Genomic DNA, 12676 nt, shown 5'->3' with positions numbered 1-12676 from the left:
TTTTTTGGTGTAATTTTATTTAAAATATTCTCTTTTTTTCTGAATTGGTTTGGGATTTTTCTTGTTTTGTTGTATCGATTTGACTTTAATAATGTATTGGTACCAGGGGGTAACACATGTGCCTGCTCTGTCCATGAATATAATGTCACTGATTCTCTGTATATGACAACCGATATACTAATGACACTGTTTTTAAATGATATGGTCTCTCGAGCTTTGTTAATAAATATATATATATTTTTTAAAATAGTGTATTGGTACTGCATAAATACTTTACAGATTGCCTCTAAATGAAACGTATTTGCTCTGTGCCTTATCTCCAAGGGGTTGAGCTTAGGTTTATTTAGTGACTCTAGTGGTTCACCCCGACAAGAATTATGATTATTACTTGAGGTGGGCACTTACCCCCTCAACTGATGCACCAAAGTTCTTTCATTATTGTTGAAAAAAATAATTATGTAGTCTTTTTCCAAACCCAAAGATGATTTTCTTTATAAAAAGAACACATGGCACATAAGAGCATTTACATACCTAATGTTTCAATCATACTTGATGACTTTTGCATTCAACGTATAATCCCTTTGACATCCAAATAATGTCCATAATGGTCTTCAATGGAAACTCTTCCTATAAGGTGGAAAGGTGCACCAGTTAACCAATAGCATGAACTGAGGAATGTTTATCTCTCTGAAACCCTCTCTGGTATATAAATCATTCAACAATCTTAAAGAAAAGGCCAGGTCGCTCTCATGGGAATTATTGTAAATGCTTCTTAGTTTATTGGCAGAAAACCCCTATATGTTTCAGCCACTCAAGCCTTATTCATGTGAACATCTAGACAATAATTTAAAGAAAGGAATATAAAGCCTTGGAATAACCACCATAATGTCCTAAAATTATTAGTGTTCTAAAGACTCCTGAGCAAATATGGATGTATGAGCGAATGAGTAATTGGATTGAATGAAGATTCATCTAAAAATTTAAAGTATGGATGTTGCATGACTGTGCAATGCAAACAATAAAGTAAGATTTCAGTATACCGCAAAATGAATTTGTTGAAACTGATAGCATTGCAGTTTTCAGGATATCGCTCATCTATCATTTTATGACTATACACTTTTGTATTTTTGTTCTGGAGGTTCAGAGACTTCATCAACGGTATATGAAACTGAAACTGAAGAGGAAGCATGTTATTGGAATTTAAGGATCTCACCAATTCTTCTAAAACTTGAGGAAGGCTGTGTGGGTAAGACACAATTTAATGCCACCAAGCATACTTCTATGGTACATATTTGGCAAAACAACAAGAAATTAAAGGGCACTAGTAGTGAATGTTTCAAGGGTACTGTTTTTGTATAAATATTATGAGCATTTGTTTTAATGAGTTTGCTGTTGAATATACTTGGCATACTTCTGGCATCTAGTGTTTGAGCTCAAGTAGCCTCTTTTTTCCTTAAAACATAGAAACAAGAAACGGTTGCTAGACATGCATGTACATTAAATAAAATGATGACAGAAAGCCTTATGGAATACTAAATGGCTACTCCTCATAAAAAAGCCTTTTGTCGAGCTCCGATATTTGATATAGTACCAACAATCTCCTCTCTAAACAGTATGCATTACTAGCCTTATGTCTGTTTTGCTTTCTCTTCCAATAATTTTCTTTTTTTAGATCTTCTGTGCTGGTTGTCACTGTGCTTTGCTGATTTTGAAGGGAAGTATAGTTTTTTCTTACATTGTTGTTTACAGCTGAGCACCATCTTTTTGCCCATATCTCTGCCAACCACTTGTAGAAAATATGCTGCACTGAATCAAGAATTGTATGTGAGTATTAATTGCATTAGGTGCATGAGCACTCCAATTGTATTGCCCATCCCATTGTTTCTTTTGTAGGAATCTCCGGATAACCAAAGTGGCCAGAAAGGAACTAGGTAACACATTCACGGTCTTTCATATCTCCCTAAGGAAGAATGTTGTGTCTTGTCAACAGCTAATTGTTATGAGCATCAGAGGTTTTAAGATGGCTCTCTGGCTCTGCTGCTTGGCTCAAATAAGGAAGAAGTTTGAGCAAACGGTGATTTTTGAGGATTCAAGACAAGAAAGAGTGCATTCCTAGGGGAGATAAAAGCGACGGTGTTCAGAGCATGGACATCCTTGTGATTTTTGCAGATACTATCTCTCCCCCAGTATACCCTTGGAAATCAAGAAAAGCAGTACTCGCACCATTCAGTGACCTACAGAATCGAACCTAGTTTTTGCCTCAAGAGAAGAGTGGTGAATCAGAGTGGGAGTTTTCAAGTTCCTCTTGATATGTAGGACACCTTGGCATCAAAAATGTAATGTAGGAGAGAATATCACCTGGCTGGGTCCAAGACACTCTGTTATCTCCAGGTCCATCATGCGATTACGTCTGTGGTCACTAGTGGTGTGACTCTACCTGAGGCCTCCCCACTGGAGTATAGACTTTTGACCGATCCCCCTGACAAGCAAGGCGATATTGCTTGCTTATCGCAAACTGCTGAATAACAAACCTGATTCACTGGCTCGACTTCGTCAATTGTGGGAAATGGACCTGGTATATATAGAGGACGATGACTGGCAGGAAGTCCTTTCTTCCCCTCGGGAGGTTGCCATCCCCATGCATCTCCGACTTGTGCAACTCAAAACTCTACATAGAACCTATCTAGCTGCACACATACTGGTTAAGATGGGCCGTCGACCAGATTCCAGCTGTCTCAGGGGGTGTGCCTGCAAGGGCACTTTCTTCCATATAATCTGGGAGTGTCCGAAGCTACAGCCTTACTGGGAGAAAATTGTCTCTGAGCTAGCGAAGGTGTGTGGTAAAGATATCACTAGTTCCCCACGGCTTTGTTTATTGAATGTGTGGAGGCCACAGACCTGACGCAAACGGAACGTACATGGGCGTCTCTGGGATTTGTGCTGGCCAAGAGGACCATAGTCCAGGGTTGTGGGACCGGAGCTCTACCAAAACATTCAAAATGGGCCAAGGATATGGATACTGCCATGATTGCAGAGAAGGATGTATTCAAACACAGAGGGTGTCCCGCGAAGTGGGATCATAAATGGGCAAAGTGGAATATGTCCAGTGGCGAAATTTGTATTTTTCCCTCTGCTAAATTGCGCAAGACTGCCACTGCTATTGATGATCTTCCTGTCTAATGCCATTCTTTATTGCAATGTCAGTTTTGCTTCCTGTATGTATACTTTCATCTGCTATGTCACTACTAAATGGTTTTATGACCTGTTGCTGTACCATCACATTTGTTTAATAAAAAGACAAGTTAAAAAGAAAATGTAATGTAGGGAAAAGAAGGGAGTCAGAATAAATTGCATTGAAAGAACGGGCCTTCAGAATGGAAAAAAGGGGTTAAGATCTCTGAAAAAAGGCCAATTTTGTAAGGTAGAAAAGGGAAAAGGTGTAAGAAGTCCAAGGAATTCAATAAAATAAAAAAGTACACACCTCAGTTACATGAAATGCAACATATGTTTCACCAACACTATACAAAAAACATCTTTACAGGAAGCTTTGCTGAAACTACCCTAGAGCTGAATGAAGTCAAGGTGACAAGTAAAGATCTTATAATTAGCTCTAGTAATGTGAGTTGAGTACTACAGAAAGAGATCAGCTATTTTTAGTTGTCTAGTAAAGAGAGGAATCTTTTTATTAAAAGAAACACACGTTCAAGTTGATCAAACCAACTTATTGAATATAAGTTGGACATCCTTGGTGAAAGAATGTGAACATTATGGTGCTATATTTAAGGGGTACTGCAATCCTTCCAAGGAACTCATGCAATATAACAGCCATACAAAGAAGTACATGGGGCTCAGGTTGATGGGATGTGGTCTTGCAATATAAAGCCATCAAATATTTTACAGTAGCCAGTGTTTATGACCCTAATATAGATGATTATTCCAGCCTTGAGGATTTTGAGTTCAGAGTAGTAATCATGCCGTCACCTGTTTTATAGGAGGTGACTGGAATATAACACTGACAAGCACTGATAGATCTGGTAATACTGTGGCATTTGATAAACCCCAAACTAGTAAAGGCTTGAAGTATTGATTAAGAATTTAGATCTCAATGACCCTTGGAGAGAAGCAAATAAAGAGGATACAGGGTGCAATTTATTTTTTGTTGATTTCATTCCTTCTCTAAGATCGCCTATATTTTGATATCTACATCATTCCCAAGTGCATACATCTTAAAAAAGACTCAAGGCATTTATTAGGCCACTCGCTGATCAGCGTCTCAATAAAAGAGTTATTTTGTAGCCTAGTTGTTGGTTCTTTTAAAAGAATTCATAACTAGGGGTCGGCTTCACTAAGTATATCCTGGATAAAACTGTTGAGTTTATTTAAACTCAATAAAAATTCATCAAACAGTTCTGGAGTACATATAAGACTTCATGGAGAGCGCATTTTAGAATATTTGTTAAGAATTGCATGTAAGCACCACACTAAGAAGAAAGAGCTCCTAGATATTTTGCACCCTCTAGAAGTAGATTTACCGAACAGTATTAATGCTGCGAGAAGGTCCAAAATTATTTTATTTAGAATTAACAATCACCAACAAAGATATGCAGACTGATTAACAGCAAAAGAAGCAACACATCTAGTGCATCAAAAATCTGAACTACTTGTTCTCTCTGAAAAATGTGGCAGAGTGTTCTCATGGTAGATTTGATGGCAGGTCAAGTGAAACCAAATTTCATTGCTTTTTATAGAGGGGAATGAACGTACCAGTGAGAAGGAAATGCAACAGGTACCTTGATGAGATCAGTATTTCAATAGTGAGGTCAGAGGATCCATCCAGAATATCTGAATGTGCCTGTTAACGTCGCAAGAAATTCTAGATAGCCTAAAATATCCACATTCCTAACTCTGCATGGAATATCTGAAAAAATTGGAACATTAGTGGCCATACATATCTAAGACCCATACTACCAAATATGCCAAGAGCTATGCTTGGGAGGGGAAAAGCCACCACTGTGGTAGGAAGCAAACATAATTTATTATTTAAACAAGGGTAAGACCCTTAATTACCCACACCCTATAACGCTTTCTGATTGTTAAATGGTAATAATATTTTAGCAAGAATCCTTATTAACAGATTTCAAAAGTGATAGAGAACATTTATTCAACATTGACAGGGCTTTATACAAGAGCATAATATAGCTGCATTCTGTACCAACATGGATAGAGCTCCCTGCCTGTCTCACCTGTTGCTTTCAGTACTGATAGATGCAGAGAAGGCATTAAGTGGAACTACCTTTGTTTAATATTGGGAAATATGTCCTTCCCTATCATTTTATTAGCATAATATGAGCATTTTATTTTTATCCTAAGAGTAGATTGATTTTTAATGGGCAATTAAGCAGATTTCTTTCATTATATAGTGGATGTGCCAGGGTTACCCGGTGTCTCTTCTGTTTTTCTTTATATATAGACCCCTTAGCGATCAAACTCAAATGTAATCCATTGATGCCTCCATTGTTAATGGATATACTAGAATTTAAGGTTTAATTCTATGTGGATATATTTTTGGGTTATAAGATTATTGAGGGAAAAACTAATTTTGAATTGGAATATGGAATACAATGAGGTGGATTGGAGTAATTTTATTAGACCATAAGATAGGTACCGAGTGATGAAAATACCTCAAAACCTGTATGTAAGAAATTGGGTCATTAGTTATGGAGTGTGGTGACCCACCTTAAGTAATAGCCACAATATTTGTTAGGGTATATTGCTAAAGTAATTAAATTAATCTGAGCTCAGCCACCTGGTGCTATAGCACAGGGCAGACTGGCTTAACGTAGAGGTACAGCATAAAGTATTTATGCTGTTCCAAAACAGTAATAAAGTCAAAACACAGCACAAGAAAAAACATCCCAATTTAGAAACACAGAGACATTTTTAAAACATAAAATGACACTAAAACAACACAAATCCAATCGGGGGAACCAGAGATATGAATTTGTTAAGTTTAAGATTTAAAATAGCACCAAAATTGCTGTGGCCATCTGGTTGTGTTTGACTGGTATGCAGGTGCGAGTTAAGACTGGCCATGATGGAGTGTTGGTCAGATACAGAGAGCAGGTTCAACCCAGTGAGACGTTTTACCTTTGCGCTTAGGGCCTGATTTAGATCTTGGTAGACGGTTTACTCTGTCACAACGGTGACTGATATCCCTTCCACCGAAATATGTGACGGAGTAACCCATCCGCCAAGATCTAAACCAGGCCTCTGAAATGGAAGTTAAAATGCTCAGCCGGCAAGGGCTGCAGGAAGTGGCTGAGGAGGGCTCCATGTTGTCGGATAGCCACTGGATATGTTCTTGGTAAAGCTGTTGACTTTGGGCAGCCAAGCTCCGCGTGGGAGAACTTCGAATATTGCACCGAGAGAATGTCTCTCACTGGCCAGATACTTTTGATGTTTTTGCCTGGTGAATATTTCTATGTTCGAACTAAGCTTGAAGCTTGAATTTTTCCAGTCGGGCAAGACTACATGCTGTAGCCTACCAGGGCTCCACGAGGCCAGATACCTTCCCCACGAGGTCCAGGTGAATCAGATTTGCTGCTGAAGAAACACTCTGAGTGGCAACAACCTACCTGACTCTTTAGCCCAGCGGCAACGCACCTTTGTTGGATCAGATTGACTGGTTCATTCCAGTCCTCAGGAGGTCTTTGGAGCAAAAGGTTTCTAAGTCCTAGGCTCCAGGAAATTATTAGATGAGTACACGTCACAGGACCTTGGGGACAGTACTTGGGGGGGGGGGGGGGGGGGTCAAGACCTACCTCAGCAGAGGCCAGCAGCAGGGTACAGGGAAGGTCTAGTTGAAACTGGTCAGCTGGCTAGTTGCAAAAAATACCTCTTGTAGCTTGTTGTGTCCCTGTAGCGTTAACAGCAGGTCAGCCTAAAGACCCTTAAAGTCCACTTCTTTGTCCTGATACTAGAGGGAGGGCAGATCCAGTCTTCTAGGCTCTTCTCTGATCTCGGACAGCAGAGTCAGTCCTCTTATCTTCCACAGGTCCAGCAGTATTCTGAGGAGGGTACTGTGTGTGCACATTTATGCCTGGTACCAGTCTATAGGTGGGATGACTCCTGTTCCTTCCTGAGCAATAAGGTAGAAGTTCCCAGGGGTTACCCTACCCACGTTTGCAGCATTTCCTGTAGGCCCCACTGCAGTGAAAATTCCCCAGAATCCCTTTTTACCTTTTTACCTAAAACCAAGATGGTAGAACATGTTCACCTGAGCAGAGCTTGTGTGCCCACCCCAGGGGTATGGTTGTAGAAATGAGCAACCCCTTCTCCGTGGTCACTATAGATTAGTTCTGGAGGCAGCTCCTTTCCCACTGGGATTGGTGCCTGCCAGACTAGAGAAACAAAGGAAAGGCCTAACATTTGTCTGTGACAGGGTAGGCCTTTTCAAAGTCAACAAAATTTCTAGGCACAGCTCACTGGCCATCCTGTCAAGGAATCAACAACTCCTCTCAACACCCAAGGCCTTTACCCTACTCCGGAAGCAATTTTCACACCTCATGAAGGAGTTTATTCAGATGTCAGGTAACAGTTGGAGCTCATGCCAATGGGCCTCCAGAGATTTTAGGCAGGAAAAATGTACCTTTCACATTTTTTTCTTTTCTTAATAGTTATAAAAAGTTTGATTTTACTATTAAATCGGATTTTGAATAACAATTAACTCCTTCGCTGCTAGGCCTTTTCCCCCCTGTGCTAAGCCTTTTTTTTGGTACTTGAACACATAAGGTATCCACGCCAATTTTGCGTCCTTTTCTTCCAACATCATGGGGATTCTAAAGGTACCCAGGGTTTGTGGATTCCCCTGCAGGGGTCCCAGAAATTAGCCAAAATACAGCAACATTTTTTTTTTTTTGGAAAAATGGGAAAAAAGTGCTGCAAATGAAAGCATCTGGGGTTTTCCCTGCAAACGGTATCAAGGGTTTGTGGGGCTGAAATCACCTTTTTCCCAGCTTTGAGGGAATGACAGACTTTTGTCAGAAAACCCAAATTTGTTACACAGTTTTGGCATTTTTCTGGGACATAGCCTATTTTTGCTATTTTTTGTGCTTTCAACCTCCTTCCAGTTAATGGTAGAAATGGGTATGAAAGCAATAATGGATCCTGGAATGCTATACATTTTTAAAAAGTAGACAAAATTCTGAATTCAGCATGGGGTCATTTGTGTAGATCCTTCAAGGTTTCTTTATGGAAACTAACAGTTAAATATAGGAACAATTGAAAATCAGTTGAAAAAAACAGCTTTTTGTGTCAACATTTTCACCTGTAACTTCTTCTAATTATGACAGCTCTTTAAAAGCAATATACCGTTACATCCGCAGGACCTTAATGGTTGTGGGTATATATAGGACTTGTAGGTTCAACAAGAACCCGACGAACCCAGAGCCAAAAACTGAGCAGCAACTTGCAAGTGTTTTTTATTATGTAGCGGGTATATAGCAATTACTCTGGGAAAATGTATACATGGAAAAATTGGTAGGAAAGACACCTATGTATTTCTGAAATGGGAACAAAATATAGAGTTTAGAAACAGTAGATATTTGCACATTTCCAAAATTGGGAACACTCATACTAGCATGAGAATTATCGGTCATTTTTCAAAATGACTACTTTTTTACACATTGTCTTTCATTTGGAAGGCAGAAATGCATTGAAAGTCAGTAGGTAATTACAGTTGCTTTACAAATCTGAATTACCCTAAGCCTCCCGATAAAAACGGTACCTCACTTGTGTGTGTGTAGGAATAGTGCCCACGACAGGAAACAGCTCAAAACGCAACCTGAACACACCACATTTTCACAATGAAAAATTACCCTTTTTTTGCAAAGTGCCTAGCTGTAGTTTTTGAACCCTAGATCTGCCGGCATCTAGGGGATACCTAGCAAAACTATACTTTTTTGAAAACTAGACACCCAGGGGAACACAGGAGGGGGTGACTTGACTGGATTTCACCAGGTTCTGTTACCCAGAATCCCTTGCAAACCTAAAAAAATGTCCAAAAAAACACATTTTCCTCACATTTCTGTTGTGGAAAGTTTTGGAATCTGCGTGTATCCACAAATTTCCACCCACCCCGCGTTCCCCAAAGTCTTCTGAGAAAAATGGTACCTCACATGTGTGGGTAGGCCTAGTGCCCGTGACAGGAAACGGCGCAAAACGCAACATGGACACACCACAATTTCACAGTGAAAAATTACCCTTTTTTGGCAAAGTGCCTAGCTGTAGTTTTTTAACCCTAGCTCTGCCGGCACCTGGGGAAACCTACCAGACCCACACATTTCTGAAAACTAGACACCCGGGGGATGCCAGGGAGGTATGGTTTGCGTGGATCCCCCAACGTTTCCTTACCCAGAATCCCCAGCAAACCTCTATTTTAACGAAAAAATCACTTTTTTCACACATTTTTGTGTGGGAAAGTTGTGGCATCACCGGGCTGACACAAATTTCCTACCACCCAGCGTTTCCCTGGGTCTCCCGATAAAAACGGTGCCTCACTCTTGTGGGAGGCCCAAGTACCCGCGACAAGGGCCCAAAACACTGTGGCTATTTTTTTGGGGGGTGTGGGGGCATTGGTATGTCCATTCTGGGCAGCCCCCACCACCATACATAAAAAAGCCAGCGTAATCGTTTGTGTCTAGTGGGCTTTTTCCCCCCGGGGGGGCATATTTATGGCTACTGCCCCCATCTTCCCCCCGGGAGGGGCAGAAAGGCTGTAATTTTTGCGGGGGAGGGGGTGGGGTCATGGGCATGCCCGTTTTGGGCCATGGGCATGCCCGTTTTGGGCAGCCCCCACCCTAATTAAAATTTGCCCAAAATAATCCCTGGCGTCTAGTGGGCTTTTAGCAGGTTTGGGGCTACTGCAGGAAGGCTGTAATTTTTGCGGGGGAGGGGGTGGGGGCATGGACATGCCTGTTTTGGGCAGACACCACCCTAATTCAAATTTGCCACCCAAAAAGACCTGGCGTCTAGTGGGCTTTTTGCCGCCCCCGGCGGGGCAGATTGGGGGCTAATGCCCCCATCTGCCCCTCAGGGGGGGCAGAATGCCTACTAGACACCAGGGATTTTTTTGAGCAAATTTTAATTAGGGTGGGGGCTGCCCAAAACGGGCATGCCAATGCCCCACCCTAATTAAAATTTGCCCAAATTAATCTCTGGCGTCTAATGGGCTTCCCCCGGGGGGCAGATAGGGGGCTAATGCCCCCATCTGCTCCCCAGGGGGGGCAGGAAGGCTGTAATTTTTGCAGGGGAGGGGGTTGGGGGCATGGGCATGCCTGTTTTGGGCAGCCCCCACCCTAATTCAAATTTGCCTAAATAAAATCCCTGGCGACCAGTGGGATTTTTGCCCCCCCGGGGGTGCAGATTGGGGGCTAATTCCCCCATCTGCCCCCCTGGGGGGCAGAAAGGCTGTAATTTTTGTGGGGGAGGTGTGGGGGCATTGGCGTGCCCATTTTGGGCAGCCCCCACCCTAATTTATGTTTGCTTGAAAATAATCCCTGGTGTCTAGTGGGCTTTTTGCCCCCCCAGCTCCTGCCCGCATCTGCCCCCCAGTGGGGGCAGAAAGGCTGTTATGGTGGCAGGGGGTGGGGACATTGGCGTGCCCATTTCGGGCAGCCCCCACCCTGAAATAAATACACCAAAAAAAATCCCTGGCGTTTAGTGAGCTTTCTGCCCCCCTGAGGGGGCAGATTGGGGGCTACTGCCCCATCTGAAAGACTGAATTTAGCCCATTCCTTTATGGGGGGGAGCGAAGGCCTTTGCCCAAGGGGCCGCTTCCCCCTCCTTGGTGTCTAGTGGGTGGATCCCTGCTTGGGGATCCCCTTTCCAATGATACCCCTCCCGTCTTTCTACGTGCCCGGGGGGCTGAGATAGCCCCCTGAGCACATAGAAAGTGAAACTGAAATGAGCCTAAAGGCTCATATCAGTTTCGGTTTCTGGGCAATGACGACAGCGGCGTGCGCGCTGATCTTCATGGCACAGAAACCAGGGAGGGGGCCTTGGGAGCTGGGGAAGCTCTTCCCCAGCTCCCAAGGTCACAGGGGTGAAATAGAAATCCCTCTGCTGTCTGCAGCAGAGGGATTTCGTGCCCCTGGCCTCATGACGGAATGGTTCCGTCATGAGCACAGGGTCACCGATGCTCATGACGGAACCATTCCGTCATGAGCATCGAAGCGGTTAAAAAAGTGTCTTTAAATCATATATTTATAGCTGCTTCCTATCCAGAATTAGCATTATTAAATGTAATAATGTAATTTAGTTTTTTCATATGGAACAGCCAGCCTTGCTGAAGTGAAAATAGTTTTTGGGCCTTTTTCACTGGAAGGGCATGTTTAACATTAAACATTTGTATGTGCGTCTTTAAAATACCATGCACTGTACATTATGTGCAATAAGGGCTACTTAGGGGTAACTAGTTTTTTATAAGGGGTTATTTTGACTGGTCGTATTTGAGGTTTAAAACTGTGATAGCCAAGGTACAATGGTAGGCCTGCAGTCATAGCTGCACTGTCACTGTGGTGGATGGCACAATGTGTGCTGTGGCCCACTAGTGACATTTAACTTACAGGCCGTTGGTACACTTTGTACCATAACCTATGGTTATTGTCAATTAGGGATATGCTAGTTTCATCATTTTGAAAAGGGCAGCACATGCACTTTTCCACGGTTAGCGGGGGTAAATTGCACATAGTTCTACAGCTACCAAAAACAGTCAACAGGAAACAATCTGAAAACACCACACAAAAGATGCCATTTCCTACAATGGAGAATTTAGTTAGGGTCAGTTGTTTATGATACGTTGATAGAAATCAAAATCTCCCCCTTAGGTAAAATCTCTCTCTTTCCATTATTGATTGTGTTAATTTTATTAAATGAGCATTTGACTGAATATTTTTTTATAGGTTATTAAAAAATATATGTTTTAATAACAATGTGTTTCCCCTTGGTACTTCTTTCAGAAGTTGCAAAGAAAAATAGTTTCTTTTACCTGGGCAAATAAGAATACACTAATTTCCAAGAAAAAATGAAGTAGGAGTCTACTTCCGGCTGGTTTAGCCAAACCATATTTATAGCTCTATTTTTGGGGAGCCAGATTGAACCTTATTCAGTTTTTAGTCCCTGATAGATGCCCGGTCTCCATGGAAAGATTTTGGGCAACTCTTCTCTCTTTTACTCACCCTGTTGGAAATATAATCATCGGAATACATTTATTTTCAAACAAGTGGAAACTATTTCGAGACACGCTCAAGTCAAGTTGGATATTTAGCACAATCTCATATTTCCTAGAATTCACACTGCAGATTCTATTTGGTACAATTGTCAGGTTCCTTCAATTAGGCTTCCCACGTATTCCATTCTGTGTCAGGAACTGATAGTGTTAAGACATCATTAATTCTCAGGGTAATATTAAAACATTTGAAGGTTTAGGAATAGGAATACATTCACATTTTACATTTTAGTGTATGGGCAGACCAAAGCTCATAGCCACAAAGGTCATTAAAGAGGAGACATTGAAACAAACTCGCCTAATTTTTCAACCGTATATGAGCATTCTGAAAAAATAATCCATCAATTTTGTTCTGAATTACAAGAATCTTGCGACCCTCAAGAACGTCTA

The 12676-nt window shown here is 41.7% G+C and overlaps 1 protein-coding gene across 2 annotated transcripts in view; it reads left to right on the top strand.

The window, feature by feature from the left end:
* ARMC2 (armadillo repeat containing 2) overlaps positions 1–12676 on the top strand; it is a 486620-nt gene that overhangs the window by 186074 nt on the left and 287870 nt on the right. For both annotated transcript variants that reach the window (XM_085611202.1, XM_085611201.1), the window contains exon 7: positions 1139–1246. In XM_085611202.1, coding sequence (XP_085467328.1) covers positions 1139–1246 — 108 coding nt within the window. The remainder of the gene's footprint in view (positions 1–1138; positions 1247–12676) is intronic.

The sequence above is a fragment of the Triturus cristatus genome, chromosome 6 (genome assembly GCF_964204655.1).
Source record: "Triturus cristatus chromosome 6, aTriCri1.1, whole genome shotgun sequence".
Classification (NCBI taxonomy): Eukaryota; Metazoa; Chordata; class Amphibia; order Caudata; family Salamandridae; genus Triturus; species Triturus cristatus.
Note: the sequence above shows the minus strand (reverse complement) of the source record. Positions and strands in the feature narration are given on the sequence as shown.